The sequence below is a fragment of the Podarcis bocagei genome (genome assembly GCF_964188305.1).
Source record: "Podarcis bocagei genome assembly, chromosome: 13".
NCBI classification, from domain to species: Eukaryota; Metazoa; Chordata; class Lepidosauria; order Squamata; family Lacertidae; genus Podarcis; species Podarcis bocagei.
Window position 1 is genome coordinate 11,616,663 of NC_138138.1, and position 17,222 is coordinate 11,633,884.

General features: G+C 44.6%; 1 protein-coding gene across 1 annotated transcript; it reads left to right on the forward strand.

Annotated features, from left to right (window-relative positions):
• Positions 1–5,606: 5,606 nt before the first annotated feature.
• Positions 5,607–15,276, forward strand: LOC308571352 (growth-regulated alpha protein-like). The gene is made up of 4 exons (XM_081167004.1): positions 5,607–5,742; positions 12,914–13,040; positions 13,150–13,234; positions 14,827–15,276. The coding sequence occupies exons 1-4, from the start codon at positions 5,661–5,663 to the stop codon at positions 14,830–14,832; spliced, it is 300 nt and encodes a 99-aa protein (XP_081023130.1). The 5' UTR covers positions 5,607–5,660; the 3' UTR covers positions 14,833–15,276.
• The last annotated feature ends 1,946 nt before the right edge of the window (positions 15,277–17,222 follow it).

Here is a 17,222-nt window from a genome sequence, read left to right on the forward strand (position 1 = left end):
TGAGAAGATCTTGAGATCTTTAATGTAATGTGTAGTTTGTCCAAAAGACAAGAAGATGGCAACCGCCTGATCCATCTCAAATCTATTTGATATGTCCTATACCTGTTGCAGGACCCCCCCCCCAAATCATTCAGTTTGTACAAACACGACACACACACATTCACACACAACATATGCGACACTTCTGTTATAAATTCAAAGAAAATCAGCCTGTGCTGGTCCAGGGGGGAGGTTACCATGGGGCGAGGTCCTGGACCTGAGCTGAGGGTCGGCAGACAGTCCTCCACGGGTGAAGCGGGGTCCACAGCGAGAAGCCGGACAAGGACAGGAACTCTGGATGAACAGGACTGGATGCTGGCCGAAACAGCTCTTCAACGACGTTGCTCCCGCAACCTGGGACCGGGCTGACTGGCCTTTATCTTCTCTGAGGCCAGGGGCGGTCCCGGCCCCCAGGAGACCTGCCTCTCCTGGCCTTAAGGCGAGCACTCCTCCTGGGAGAAACCAGTTCCCTTCGCCTCTCTGCCCTGAGCCTCTGCAGTTCAGGAGAGGCTGAAGGGTTACTGGACCCAGGGGGAGACTCACCTGTAGGCACTGAGTCCTCAACCACCTCCAGAGCCAGAGTGGATTCACCTGGTGCCTGCTCCTGAGGATCCGGCACAGGTGCAGGCGCTTCAGAATCAAGGCCCTGCCCCAGTTCAGCTGGCCCTGGAGGCGGGGACTCCTGTGCAGGCTGGGATTCCTCCGGTTCAGCCTCTGAATTGGATTCCCAGGCCATCACACACCCGTACATCGGATCTGTACCGTTCCACTTTTATTTTACACCATGAAGGAAGGACTATCAAAGGGGGGAGTCTTGACACAAGGTAGCCAACACATCCGCAGCGAGCCCTACCCAGTTGGCATGACAACCTTGATGGTCCTAGACAGAAGATCATTACACTCACAAAGGACCTGCATATGGGAGTGGATTCACCGCGGACTGAAACAAAGGTCAGTGATCAGCTCTTCCCTCTGGAGACAGGAAACTGCAAACTCCCCTTTGTCTTCGGGAAAGTACTCATGGGGAGGGGGAAAGGAGGAACCGGCCAGGTGACAAGACACTCAGGTTACCACCCCAACTCCTCCCTCAACCCCTCCTTTTTGTGACGTGTCAATGATGTAGTCATGATGTAGTTGTGATGTAGTCTTAGGGGTGTAGCATGAGGGATTAGTAGCTAATAAAGGTTGGGGTCTCCTTTTGTTCATGGCTTCCATCTTGCAGTAAGTGGGAGTCCTGTCACGACAGTCTTCAATAAAGATCAAGCCTACTGGCTGCTGTTTTGCTCCAATTGTCCTGGTTGGTGTCTTTGCTTTTGTCCAGGGGAGCCCTCGGATTTCTCCGTTAACATATCAGGCTTCCTCAACCTCGGCCCTCCAGATGTTTTTGGCCTACAACTCCCATGATCCCTAGCTAGCAGGACCAGTGGTCAGGGATGATGGGAATTGTAGTCTCAAAACATCTGGAGGGCCGAGATTGAGGAAGCCTGTCCTATATTATTAACACACTGTACTAAACCATGTTTTGACTGTACACGTACAAGCCTGACTAAAATTCATGCAAACCTCTCTTTCTTCCACCCCACTCCCAGCATGTTGTTGTTTAGTCGCCTTAGTTGTGTTCAACTCTCTGTGACCCCATGAACCAGAGCATGCCTTGGAAATTCATCCTTTCTTCTCAAAGCTTCCCCTTTTTTATGTCCATGGAGTTTTCTTGCCAAAATACTGGAGTAGTTTCCCAGTTCCTTCTCCAGGTGGATCAGATTTAGTCTAAACTCTCGGCTATGACCTGTCCGTCTTGGGTGGCCCTGCATGGCATATCTCACAACTTCTTGGAGCTATTGAAGCCCCTTCGCCACGACAAGACAGTGATCCATGAAGGGGACCCCCAACATAGTTATTCCCTATTTTCTTTCCAATTTTTAAGCAAGCTGTGGCGTTTGCCCATTCCTCATGATGATGTTTGTACAGGGGGATGGAAACAGTTACTGTAGATTGACCAATGAGAAAGCTCAGAGGCGGAGCCTACCTGGTTTTGAGGTTTACCATGGGGAGATAGAGGAGTGAAGGTCAGACAGAGGCAGTAAAAGTCAAATGTAGTGGTTGTGACCGTTAGAGTGAGAGACAGGGATAGAACTGAGAGAGGAGTGTGACAGTGTGAGATATTGCCACATCTAGTTAAGGATGAGCATTTGAGGAACCGTTCTGAACATATTTAAAACTTGTTTGTTCTTCAATCAACTTAAATCTTCATTGTTGACTTTACAACCTGAATGAGACTCAGTATTTCACCAGAAGAAACCTGGTTGGTGGCAGCGGAAGAATAAAGCAATGGTGTACAGGTCAATAGTCCGTGAAACGACCGGGAGCCCTGTATGAATGCCACACAAGCCTTTGTTGTTTAGTCGTTTAGTCATATCCGACTCTTCGTGACCCCCTGGACCAGAGCACGCCAGGCACTCCTGTCTTCCACTGCCTCCCGCAGTTTGGTCAATCTCATGCTGGTAGCTTTGAGAACACTGTCCAACCATCTCGTCCTCTGTCGTCCCCTTCTCCTTGTGTCCTCCATCTTTCCCAACATCAGGGTCTTTTCCAGGGAGTCTTCTCTTCTCATGAGGTGGCCAAAGTATTGGAGCCTCAGCTTCAAGATCTGTCCTTCCAGTGAGCACTCAGGGCTGATTTCCTTCAGAATGGATAGGTTTGATCTTCTTGCAGTCCATGGGACTCTCAAGAGTCTCCTCCAGCACCATAATTCAAAAGCATCCATTCTTCGGCGATCAGCCTTCTTTATGGTCCAGCTCTCACTTCCATACATCACTACTGGGAAAACCATGGCTTTTACTATACGGATCTTTGTTGGTAAGGTGATGTCTCTGCTTTTTGAGATGCTGTCTAGGTTTGTCATTGCTTTTCTCCCAAGAAGCAGGCGTCTTTTAATTTCGTGACTGCTGTCACCATCTGCTGCAGTTTTCTAGTTCTGGCGTGCAGGGCCTGATCCGCAGGAAATGGCATACAGTTACTTGCCTGAAACTAGACAAGGAGCCAAAAAATCACTACGTGCAAGAGAAGGGAGTGCATGGGCCAAAGAACCAGGCAAAGCCCATGCCCTTAAGGCTACTTAAGGTAGGTGTGACGAACCTTTAGTCCTTCAGATGATGCTGAACTAGCTTCCGCTGGTACCCAACACCAATGCGTTGCTTTGATTGACTTCCAGTTGGACCTCTCACCATGGCATGCCCTCTCAACCAGGCGAATGGTCTCCTGGTAGCAATTTCCCACAAATATTCAGGAAAGGATGGAGATAAGAACACCCTCAATAAGAAAGGGTTGACGGACTTGGCCATTGCCATTTTTGAAATGGATATTCAAATCCACACCCTCGATCAGAAAGCAAATGATGGGTAATAATAATAATAATAACAATAATAATAATAATAATAATTTATTTGTACCCCGCCCATCTGGCTGGGTTTCCCCAGCCACTCTGGGCGGCTTCTAACAAAGATTAAAAATACATTAAAATAATAAAATTTATATCTACGTACCAAAAGATATTTACTTTCTCAACTTCCCCATTTCCCGAGAAATGGAATGTTTGCATAACACCCTCCCTGACCACTTAGTAATGTTCAGTCACTTAAAAACCAGGAAAGAGAGACATTTCCTTATTACCCAATATTTTTTTTTACTTGATGACAATGCAAAATATTGCCATGTTGTTATGTCGCATGCTCATGGCATTTTTATAATTACCCATTATAATGGTAAAAAAATATCTTTTTATATTATTTTTATTCTTATTATTAATCAGATTAATCCGATTTATCCCATGCATCACTTTGTGTACTTTGGTTAGAAGGGTGGTTTGGAAGATGCAGGAATTCAACCAATTACATTTATTACTGTTTGCAAACCTTCCGTTTGACAGTGAAGCGGGGTCCGTTCCACTAGCAGCTCTTACTGTCGGAAAGTTCTTCATGTTTAATCCGAATCTCCTTCATTGCAAATTGAACCCATTGGTTTGAGTCCTGCCCAAACAAGGAGCAGGAGAAAAACAAGCTTGTTCCATCTTCTATGTCTTCAGATGCTTGAATATGGCTAACATAGTCTCCGTCTCCTCTTTCTCAGGCTAAACATACCCAACTCAGTATGTAACACAAAATAACAGTATACAGTGGTACCTCAGGTTAAGTACTTAATTTGTTCTGGAGGTCCGTTCTTAACCTGAAACTGTTCTTAACCTGAAGCACCACTTTAGCTAATGGGGCCTCCTGATGCTGCCTCGCCGCCGGAACACGATTTCTGTTCTTATCTTGAAGCAAAGTTCTTAATCTGAAGCACTATTTCTGGGTTAGCGGAGTCTGTAACCTGAAGTGTATGTAACCCGAGGTACCACTGTTTAAGGGATAAAATGAGAGTTTTCATACTTCAAACAAACTGCCCAAGACAGGATCTAGACAGCTTTTTCTTCACTGCAGCCGTAATTTCCTCTTCTCCAATTTCCATTTTTGTGTGTGCATGCCAAATGATCCAGCTAAGGCAGGCTTAGAAATTTATATATATATATATATATATATATATATATATATATATATATATATATATATATATAAAAATTTTTATATATTATATAAATGGAAAATTTATTTTCCATTTAATAATATACGTTTACATCATTACAATCCACTTTACGTCCCTAGCTCTTTACAGCCTATCAACTTCCTTCCCTCCCACCACATGGCTTTCAAAATCAACCTTTGTATCATTACATTTTGTACATTTTCCAGTTCTAATTATGCTCATTACAAAATAACTCAAAATTTAAATGAATATAGAAAGGTAGAAAAATTTCTCGTTACAAGTCTCTGGACAGCCCTGTTAGTGATGTTAATTGCATACAATAATCTTTCAGATATCCTATAAATTTACTCCAGTCCTTTTGGAATACTTGATCTTGCTGGTGTCGGGGAGGGAAAAAATGAATTATTATTCATTTTGATTTGTTCGTTGCACGATCGGAGCGAGGCAATGCACCACAAATAAAATCAGTTACACACAGAACTCCAGTAAATAAAGCAAAATCTGGATCCGGAATTTAAAAAAGGCATTGATGACGGAGATCAATTCACTCAGCTGGCAAGAAAAAGAAAGAGATAAAAAAAATAAATCTAGGAATTATCTGTGGGACTGAGTGTAGGTATGTTTGAGCATTTTTAAGGATTGTATGAAATGTATGTTTGTATGCTTGTATATTTGCAATATGTGTGTATTAATGCTGAATTATTTTAATAATAAAAACTTTTCAAAAAAATAAAAACTAAAAAAAATTCTCCCAATTGGTTCCGCGGACAGCGACACCTGCTGCTTCCGAGGGGAATTGCCCCTCGCAAGGACCGCTCCGTCGCATCTCTCACCCGACGCCCGCACCCGGCCAATGCCAAGGCGGTGCGCGGGGAAGGGGGCGGGACTCGTCCCTCGCGCGCCCCTCCGCGGCGGCGGCGGGGATCGCAGCAGCTAGGGACCATAAAAGACCGGCCGGCGCGATAGAGCAGCCCAGAGCGTCTCGGCGGCCGCTGCAGCATCACGTCGGGGATCTGAGCGCCTCCGCATCCGCTGCTGCAACAATGAATCCGTGCCGTCCAGTCCCCTGCGTGGCCGCGCTGCTGGTCTTCCTGCTGCTAGCCGGGAGCGCTTCGCACAGCCAGGGTATGTTAACCTCAGGTGCATCGACGGGGCGGTCTATTAGCATCCTTTCTGCGCCGATTTGCATTTCTGGGGGGTGGGCGATTGCATACGGCGGGGCAGGTGCCGGGTTTTCTTGGAAGCTCTGCTAGGCTCCAAAATCCGTCCTTTTGGGCAGCCGTCGGGGGCCAGGAAACTCCGCAAGCTCCCGGAGGCACCGTCGGAGCCTCCGTTGCAAATTTAAAGCCGCATTCAGGGGAGGGGAACGAAACCAAAAATGCCAGCTAGATGGTTGGTAGAGAGGCAGACTTCGCTGAAAGGTCCTAAACATGATTTTAAGATCTGCGACGGGTGGGACGCATCTTCTGAAACGCGAGGTGATGGGAGATAGCAGATGCCATGCTTTTTGGCTTGAAAATTTTGTAAACCCAGCTCCCAGTCCCCCCCCTCCCCACTGTCTGTGGATTTGCTGTGTTTTGAGAGGCAGATGAACTCTGCTCATGCTCAGAGCACCTCTGGGCTGTTCACAATAAAGTTGCTTTTTTGCTGGATAAATGGGGGGCCGAGGGTTGAAGTTGTACCACTAAGGTGTGTCGTTTTAGGGGGTGAAACTTAGCTTTTGCAGATTTTTTTTTGGGGGGGGTATTAAAAATATGCTTTCAGCTGTGAGGGATTCAAATCTGCTTTTTTGTGATTGGATAATATTTAGCTTGGTAGGACTCTGTTTGATGATGAACTGCTTTCAGAAACCCAAAGAATTTGTTATTTTACCTTCAGAAAATGTCAGGTCATCAGCATCATCGCTGCAAATAATTGGCTATCATTTGTTTATTATTCCTATGCAATTTTACATGCCTTTTTACTTGACGTGCCAAACTAAATTATATAGATTTCACCAAAATATCTTTTGCATTCCCAAGTCATGCTACAGCTTTTTAGAACCCTTGTGGGGTTTTTTAATTTGTTTTTTTTTTTTTTATAAAATTTTTTATTGCGTTTCTTTCCATAGATGAACAAATTTGTTTGGACAACAATATACAAGAAACATTTTCCAAATATATATAAAAGATAAAACATAGAAAAAAAAAAAAGATCATTATAAAATTTCTTCGACAACTTTTTGGACCTCCTCGCATCCTCTCAGCATTGCATTCATCATTCTAACCAATTCAGCAATTTATTATCTTATTTCCCAACTTATTATACCTTTGTATTTATTATGTTACCAGTTTCAGAAATTTGTAATCTAATTTTAGCACTCTTAATAAACATAATATTTTGTTTCTAATTTGTCTTATTTTTTTTCCATCAATACTTACTTTATCATTTACTTAAAATAAATTGCAGAAGCGTAACGTTTCTTAATCGTGCACAATCTTAACACTCAAACAACTTATAATGTTTTTGCAAATAGTCCTTAAATTTTTTCCAGTCCTCCTCCATTGTTTCTTCGCTCAGATCTCGAATTCTGCCGGTCATTTCTGCCAACTCCATGTAGTCCATCAGCTGCGTCTGCCAGTCCTCCAGTGTGGGTAAATCTGGTGTCTTCCAGAACTTTGCGATAAGAATCCTAGCTGCTGTGGTTGCATACATAAACAAGGTTCTGTCCTTCTTTGGCACCTTCCGGTCCACCATGCCCAGAAGAAAGGCCTCTGGTTTCTTAGAAAAGGTATATCTAAATACCTTTTTCAACTCATTATGTATCATTTCCCAAAAGGCCTTTACTTTCGGGCAGGTCCACCAGAGGTGAAAGAATGTCCCTTCTGCCTCCTTGCATTTCCAACACTTATTATCAGAAAGATGGTATATTTTAGCCAACTTGACTGGGGTCATGTACCACCGGTATACCATTTTCATAATGTTCTCTTTCAAGGCACTACATGCCGTAAATTTCATACCGGTGTTCCATAACCTTTCCCAGTCCTCAGACATAATGTTGTGTCCTACATCCTGTGCCCATTTTATCATAGCAGATTTAACTGTCTCATCCTGTGTGTTCCATTTAAGCAGCAAGTCATACATCCTCGAAAGTACCTTAATCTTTGGTTCTAGTAACTCCGTCTCCAGTTTCGATTTCTCCAACTGGAAACCCACTTTTTTGTCCATTTTGAATACCTCTTGAATTTGAGCATAATGTAACCAATCTCGCACCTTACCTTTTAATTTGTCCTGGCTTTGGAGCTTCCAATTGTCTCCAACTCTTTCGATCAGTTCCCAATATTTTGGCCAATAGGCCTCCATATTGGGCTTTTTTTTTGAGATCTTGGCTTCCACAGGTGATAACCACCTCGGGGTCTTGTTTTCTAATAAATCCTTGTACTTCATCCAGACGGCAAAAATTGATTTTCTGACAATATGGTTTTTGAACAGTTTATGAACCTTCGCCTTGTCATACCACAGGTATGCATGCCAACCATACACATTATCAAACCCCTCCAGATCTAGGACATCAGTGTTTTCCAACAGGAACCAATCCTTCAACCAGCAGAAGGCTGCAGCTTCATAGTACAACCTTAAGTCCGGCAGGGCAAACCCCCCTCTTTCTTTTGAGTCGGTTAGTATTTTAAATTTTATTCGGGGCTTTTTGCCCTGCCAGACAAACTTAGAAATATCCTTCTGCCATTTTCCAAAACATTCCATTCTGTCCACGACCTGAAGGGTTTGAAATAAAAATAGCATTTTTGGCAAAACACACATCTTTATAGCTGCGATTCGGCCTGACAAGGTAAGTTTCAATCTTGACCAAATATCCAAATCCTTTTTAATTTCCAACCAACATTTTTCATAATTATCTTTAAAAAGATTTAAATTCTTGGTGGACAGGTATACCCCCAGGTATTTCACTTTTTTAACCACACTTAGCTCTGTCTCTTTCTGATACCCCTCTATCTCTGTAGGTGTCAAATTTTTGACCAAAACCTTAGTTTTTTGTTTGTTTAACTTGAATCCCGCCACCCGACCAAACTCCAGGATAAGTTCCAGAACTCTTTTTGTACTAGATACTGGCTCCTGTACTGTCAAGACTAGGTCGTCTGCAAAGGCTTTCAGTTTGTATTGTTTCGCTCCGACCTCTATACCTTGCACCAACTGGTCCTCCCTAATCATATTCAGCAATACCTCCAGAACAGAGATAAATAGCAGAGGGGATAAAGGGCATCCCTGTCGTGTCCCTTTTTCAATTAGAAGTTCATCCGACACCACATTGTTCACTATCAACTTGGCTTTTTGCTCTGAATAAATCGCTTCTAGTCCATTTTCAAACCCCCGTCCCACTCCCATCCCCTTCAAGTTTTTCTTCATAAACATCCAAGAAATGTTGTCAAATGCTTTCTCCGCATCAATAAAAATTAAAGCAGCCCTTGTATTTCTAATTCTCAACAACTCCAATATATCAACAATGTTCCTGGTGTTATCAGACATGTGTCTACCAGGGAGAAAGCCTGCTTGGTCCTTGTGAATTACTTCGTTTAAAACGTTTTTAAGTCTACTTGCTAAAATGTCTGCAAATATTTTGTAATCCACATTCAGGAGTGAGATGGGACGGTAATTCTTGAGCTGAGTCTTTTCCTTCTCTGACTTAGGGATCAATGTGATGAATGCTTCTTTCCACGTTTCCGGTGCCCTTCTCCCCTCCATAATCTGGTTGCAAACCTCCAACAACGGTTGTATCAAACAATCCTTCAGAGTCTTATAATATTTGGAGGTGAGACCATCTGGGCCTGGAGATTTGCCAAGTTGCATATTTTGTATGGCACCTTCGATTTCCTGTTGAGTTATTTTACTGTTGAGAATTGATCTTTTATCTTGACTTATTTTAGATAGTCCATTTGTCCTCAAGAATTGGTCTATTTCCGATTCTTTCTGAGGCCCCTGTGCATAAAGTTCCTTGAAATATCTGTGGAAGCACTTTCTTATTTCTTCTGGTTTCTGAACTATTTTTCCTTGAATCTCCAGGTTTGTGACTGTGTTTAGCTTTTGTCTTTTTTTCAATTGCCAAGCTAACAACTTTCCACATTTATTTGCTGATTCAAACGATCTTTGCTTCATTTGTTTAATTTTCCACTCAATCTCTTGGTTAATCAATTTCGAATATTGTGCTTGATGGAATTTAATCTCTCTTAGCACCTCTTTTGACTTCGGATTAGTTCTCAACTTTTTCTCTCCTTCACTTATTTTCTCTAGAATTTTTTCCTTTTTTCCATTCCAAAATTTTTTCTTTATTGTATTCTGTTGTATCAGAAACCCTCTCATTACGGCTTTGCTTGCGTCCCAGATTGTTCTTTTCTCCACCGTAGTGTTCAAATTTATTTCAAAGTAGTCCTTTAACGTTTTTTGGGCCTTCTTAACAATCTCTTGATCTCTTAGCAAGGTGTCATTCATTCTCCATCTGAAGGATCCAGTTGGGAAAAGTCTCAATTCCATTTTTAAGGCGTTATGGTCGGAGCAGGTTTTTGGGCAGATTTCCACTTTTCTCGTTTTCGGGGCCAGCCCTCTAGATATCCAAATTTGGTCGATTCGTGTCCATGACAAATGGGCATCAGAAAAAAAGGTTCCTTCTTTACCCAAGGGGTTCCTTGTCCTCCAAATGTCAATCAAGTCCATATTGTCTGTCATTTCAAAAAAGGTTTTAGGGAGTCTGCCGTCTGTTGTTAAATTTTGATTTTGAGATTTGTCCATATTTGTAGACACCACCCCATTCATATCTCCCATCACAATAATATTAGAATAGTCCAGATAGTCCATCATTGTCTCATGCAGCTTCTTATAAAATTCCGATTTTCCATCATTTGGCGCATAAACTCCTAATATCAAAATCTTTTCCCCTTGTGTTTGGATTTCAATTGCGAGAATTCTTCCATGATCATCTTTGAATAAGAATTTTGGTAATAGATTCTCCTTTGCATAAATTACAACACCTCTTTTTTTAACTTTGTCTGATGAGATAAATTCTTGACCAAGTCCTTTATTAATTAATACTTTCCTATGGAGCCTGGTCACATGTGTTTCTTGAAGGCATATTACATCCAATTGTTCTTTTTTCAAAATATGGAATATCCTCCTTCTTTTTTCCGGAGAATTCCCGCCATTTATGTTCCAGCTAAGTAGTTGCAGAGACATCTTGTTCTATTTTAAACGTTTTTAAGATGGGGTGCCTTCCTTTTGCTCAGATCCCGAGGGTGCAGGCGTTAGCCCGCTTTCAGGCAATATCGGTGCTGGTACAGCTGGAAACCAATCCACTCCTTTTTGGAGATCTTCTCCGTGGTCGTGAAGGAACTTTTGGTTATCTTCAGATGTTCTAATTTTAACCTTCCTTTCTTTGTAGGTGAAGGATAATCCTTGTGGAAACTCCCACCTATAGGGAATGGGGGTTTTTTAATTTGGAGAAGTTGAAAAAATTGACAGCCACTGTCAGTGGCGTAGCGTGGGTTCTCAGCACCCGGGGCAAGGCAAGTAATTTGCGCCCCCTAACCCGTGGATTTTAGCACTCGAGTCTCTTCAGAGCCCCCCCCAGATGTTGCGCCAGGTGTGGCAGGCCCCCCCTGCACCCCCACGCTACGCCACTGCTCCCACCACAAGTCTTCAGGACAGCCATCCGAAGGCTGGCGCGGGGAGAAGGTCTCTCCGCCCCACCGCCAGGCTTCGGAGCAGCCATCTGAAGGCTGGCGGCGGGAGGAGGTCTCTCCGCCCCACCGCCAGCCTTCGGAGGAGGTCCGAGGACAGTGGGGTTCCTGCTTCCTCGAGGAGGGCCGGCCAAACGCGGCCCCCAAATGTTGCACCCGGTGCGGCCGGCACCCCTGGCACCCCCCACGCTATGCCACTGGCCACTGTCTCTGCTCCTGACTTCTGCGTATTTAGTAGCTAGTTAAGGCAAGTTGATTGGATAGGCATGAAAGCTCGGATTTAGGCTATTTTCACACCATTATGAACACATTGAGGTTGGGAACAGAAGCCTCCCACCCCACTACCCATCCCCAGCAAATGTTTGAAGAGGGCTTTGCTAGACTTCTGCTCCAAGGCTGATTATGTAATGACCAGGTTCCAGAGACCTTCGGTCTTCATTTGTTGAAAATAACCATGCAGGGAACTTAGTTGTGCTAAAGCCCAAAGCTCTAAGACAGGGGTCAGCAACCTTTTAAAGCGGGGGGCCGGTCCACTGTCCCTCAGACCATGTGGTGGGCCAGACTATATTTTGAAGAAGAAGAAAAATGAACGAATTCCTATGCCCCACAAATAACCCAGAGGTGCATTTTAAAGAAAAGGACACATTCTACTCATGTAGAAACACGCTGATTCCTGGACCATCCGTGGGCCGGATTGAGAAGGCAATTGGGCTGCATCCGGCCCCCGGGCATTAGGTTGCCTACACCTGGTCTATGACTAGGCATCTGAAATCCTAATACATGATCTAGCCAGAGCTGGGCATCTCAAGTCCAACAGCGGTGAAATTTTAAAAGCGTCTGTGATTGGATGGCGCCTATACTGTTGAAGGGGATATGGGTGGCGCTGTGGGTTAAACCACAGAGCCTAGGACTTGCCGATCAGAAGGTCGGTGGTTTGAATCCCCGTGACGGGGTGAACGCCCATTGCTTGGTCCCAGCTCCTGCCAACCTAGCAGTTCGAAAGCACGTCAAAGTGCAAGTAGATAAATAGGTACCGCTCCGGCGGGAAGGTAAACGGCGTTTCCATGCGCTGCTCTGGTTCGCTAGAAGCGGCTTAGTCATGCTTGCCACATGACCCGGAAGCTGTACGCTGGCTCCCTTTACCTTTACTAAGGTAAAGGGATCCCTTTACCTTTACTAAGCAAACTAAGGCCTGGGGGCCAGATCCGGCCCAATCGCCTTCTAAATCCGGCCCACGGACGGCCCAGGAATCAGCGTGTTTTTAAATGAGTAGAATGTGCCCTTTTATTTAAAATGCATCTCTGGGTTATTTGTGGGACATAGGAATTTGTTCATCCCCCCCCAAAAAAAAATATAGCCCAGCCCCCCACAAGGTCTGAGGGACAGTGGACCGGCCCCCTGCTGAAAAAGTTTGCTGACCCCTGTGTTAGAGGGAGGTTGGGTTAAGCGTTCGGTGTGGTTGCGCTAGGTATCTTTTCCTGGGCGGAAGCCGGGAAAAGATACCTTTTGTCATTTGCTTCTCAGTAAATACGCCTAGGGTTGCATTGTTAAGTTTCTGTGCTCTCCTTCCGCAGCTGCTCCTATGACCGGGGAGCTACGGTGCCAGTGCATCCAAACGGTTTCCCGTGCGATTCCACGCAAGCAAATTGCTTCCGTCATTCTCCTCCCCGAGGGACCTCACTGCGTCGTTCCTGAAGTCATGTAGGTGTCCTGGCCTGGGCCCATGACCTCCCTTGCGACTCTGTGCTGTGCAAAAAGCCCCTTCACTCACCAGCTCAATTCTCTCCCTTCTCTCCCCTCCTTTGAACAGAGCCACCCTGAACAATGGGAGGAAAGTCTGCCTGGACCCCCAAGCGCCGTGGGTCAAGCTGATTGTCAACAAAATTATGGCAAAGGTAACTACAGAAAGCGCTGGGAATGAGCCGCACGCAGGATGCGGCCTTTGCAATACAGTGGTACCTCGGGTTACATACGCTTCAGGTTACATACACTTTAGGTCACACACTCCGCTAACCCAAAAATAGTGCTTCAGGTTAAGAACTTTGCTTCAGGATAAGAACAGAAATTGTGCTCTGGCGGCGCGGCAGCAGCAGGAGGCCCCATTAGCTAAAGTGGTGCTACAGGTTAAGAACAGTTTCAGGTTAAGAACAGACCTCCAGAACGAATTAAGTACTTAACTTGAGGTACCACTGTATCATTTAGGATCCATAGTGGAAATCTCAGCGCTCGTCTCAGGGTTTCCTTTTTGGGCTGCATTTCTGGGTGCAGGTCAGTGCTTTCTAATACCTACGGGACCCCCTCTCCTGGTATGTCCCACAGAGGACCTTAAAGGTAAAGGGGTCCCCTGACCATTAGGTCCAGTCGTAACTGACTCTGGGGTTGTGGCGCTCATCCCGCTTTATTGGCCGAGGGAGCCGGGGTACAGCTTCTGGGTCATGTGGCCAGCATGACTAGGCCGCTTCTGGCGAACCAGAGCAGCGCACGGAAACGCAGTTTACCTTCCCGCCGGAGCGGTACCTATTTATCTACTTGCACTTTGACGTGCTTTTGAACTGCTAGGTTGGCAGGAGCAGGGACGGAGCAACAGGAGCTCACCCCGTCGCAGGGATTCAAACCACCGACCTTCTGATCGGCAAGTCCTAGGCTCTGTGGTTTAACCCACAGCACCCCCCGTGTCCCTACGGAGGACCTTACGGTCTTCAAATAAAAACATCTTGGAGGTCCCGGGCCATAGGGAGGTTAGGCTGGCCTCAACCAGAGCCAGGGCTTTTTCGGCCGTGGCCCCGATCTGGTGGAACGCTCTGTCACAAGAGACTAGGGCCCTGCGGGACTTGACATCTTTCCGCAGGGCCTGCAAGACAGAGCTGTTCCACCAGGCCTTTGGCCAAGGCACAGCCTGACCCCTTCCTTCTGTAATCCTCATAAAACTCTAGCCCAATGGTTGCCATTAATTTGACTCTGAACTGATTTTAGAATGAATTGATTTTAGAATGTATTTCAATTACTTAATTATGATTTTATGTAAACTGTGTTATTTCTACTGTTATTAGCTGCCCTGACCCGGCTTCAGTTGGGGAGGGCGGGATACAAATATTTTTTTTTAAAAAAAAAATATTATTAAGCTCTGTGTCTGGGAGCCTCCCCCCCCCCCCCGCTTTTTATTGCTGAAGAACAATTGTAGGAAACCCAAATTAATGGCACCAGTCCATTTTATTTATAAAAAGGATTTCTGTACTGCCGTATTATAAAAGGTATCAGGGTGGTATACAGCCTCATTTGAAATTAAATAAGTTTAAATGAAATAAATGAAATAAATAAGAAATTAAATTAAATCATTCAGGCAGCTGACAATATGTAGCTCATGATGACATATACCTATTGGGTCTCAGCTTGAAGTGCTTTCAGAAGGCCAGGTGAGGCAACAAGCTTTGCAGTTTCTCACCTTCTCATTTGCATAAATTATATCTCTTCCTTTTTCTGGTTTCAGCCCTAACACGACAAGCTGCGAAAAATGCTCCAGCCATGTTGTACGGAACGGTTGTGGAAAGCCTCTGGTTAGAGAAGCTGGATGTTGAGCACCTTAAGAACTGAACCACTTTACAACTATCCACTCGTATTTATTATCGAAACTGATCGGAATGTATTTATTGCTACCTGTAGCTATAGCCGTCCGCCTGATGGATTCAGCACACTAGATGCCACTGTTATGTATTCTGCGAAGCCAACAGAATGTACACTGAGCACTGTTTCTGCAACGGGGGGGGGGGGGGAGAAATATTCTCTATTAAGTACAGTGGTACCTCGGGTTACAGACGCTTCAGGTTACAGACGCTTCAGGTTACAGACTCGGCTTACCCAGAAATAATACCTCGGGTTAAGAACTTTGCTTCAGGATGAGAACAGAAATCGTGCAGCAGCAGCAGCGGGAGTCCCCATTAGCTAAAATGGTGCTTCAGGTTAAGGACAGTTTCAGGTTAAGAACAAACCTCCAGAACGAATTAACCTAAGGTACCACTGTATATCGATAAAATGCCAAAGAGTGCCATTCAGCTAATTCTAGGCAGCCCCTGCCTAGAATGAATGGGAGTAGCACAAGAGTCCTGGCACATTTTTGATTACACGTATATTCATAGAATTGTGGAGTTGGAAGGGACCCTGTGGGTAATCTAGTCCAACCCACTGGAATTCAGGAATCTTGCCCACAGCTGTCCCTGGGTGGGCTTGAACCACTAACCTTCTGGTTTATAGCCAGACACACTGGCCCATTGCTGTGAAGGTACAACACACGGATATTATTCTGTTGTTATTGCTGAAAACCTGGCTATGAACCTATGGAATGAATTTTGCTTCATGAACTTTGCTTAATGAGTATATTTAAATAAGGATTTTTTATTTATTTAAAAAACCCTTGTAAAGAACAGTGATGTTCTATATACACTTGGATATTTCATGTCTTCAATGTATGGCATACTGCCATGTTTTTTTTAGGGAATGAGCATTTCATCATTGTGTCTCTGGATTATAAATTCCTTTTCTTATCTGTTTAACTGTGGAATACCACACGTTCTGTATAAAAATAAATAAAATGGTTTTTTTCTAATTATAGTGCATTGAACTACATTTTTCTTTCAGAATCTGTTGTTGAATTTTTTTTTATTTATATACTACCAATTAGCTCAAAAGTTAAAACAAACAGGGAAAGTAGATTTTTTTAAAAAATGCAGTTGATAACCCTAAGAGCACTATTAATTCCTGACCTTAAGGAAACACAGGAAAAGATTGAGAGCACACATGTTTTTAACAAACACCAAAATAGAACCAAAGTTGGAGCTTATTAAAGTTCTGAGGAGAGGCTACTTCATTAAGCAAGGGGCCACCACAGAAAAGCCTCTGCCTGGTTTCTGCTAACTTAAACAACATCCAAACCAAGAAAGCCTTCAGGGCTGAGCTCAATGCTCAGACCGAAAACACATTTATTTTTATTCTGGTCTGCCTTATGGCCTGTTTATATATAATGGAAATTAAAATTTTACATGGAAGCAGCAGACAATATAAAATAAGGAGATAAAAATGTTACAGTACAGCAAAAGTACCCTCCCGTTAAAAAAACAAAACAACCTCAGCACACACTACCTCCTACCTGAAAGGCTTTCTGAAATACAAAAGCCTTCACAAGCTTACCTAAAGGCCAAAAGGTCTGGCCTAGACTACTTCACGCAGCACAGTCATCAAGTTTATAACACTATAACGGCTTCATCCTGTGGCGTTTGGTAGCATTTTGCCTTGATAGGGCTGCAATTTTTAACTTTGCTGTTTATGTACCGTATTTTTCGCTCTATAGGACTCACTAGACAATAGGTTTGGGGGGGTGGAAACAAGGGAAAAAATTCTGAATCCCAGAAGCCAGAACAGCAAGAGGGATCTGGGATCTGGCTTCTGGGATAGCCTCTTGCTGTTCTGACCTCTGGGAAAGCCATTGAAGCCTCTCCTGGGCAGTGGGATGAAGGCTCCCGCTGCCTGGAAGAGGCTGCGCGCGGGTAAGCTGCTCTCTGTACCTTCCCCCATCTCCCGCAAGAACCGTGCGCTCTTTAAAGGGAGTGCGGTTCTTGGGGGCTTTTCTGGGAGGTGGGGGAAGGGACAGAGCCCCCCCACTTCCCACAAGAAACGCGCGAAGCCTTCACAGGGCAGCGGAGAGCCTTTGTCCCGCTGCCCTATGGAGGCTTCGTGGGGGCTATCCAAAAGCCAGAATAGCTAGAGGGAGCGCTGCGCAGCGGTCCCTCTAGCTGGTCTAGCTTTGCGCGAAGCCTCCGCAGGGCACGGGGAGCCTTCATCCCCATGTCCTACAGAGGCTTCTGGGATAGCCCGCAAAGCCTCTGCAGGGCA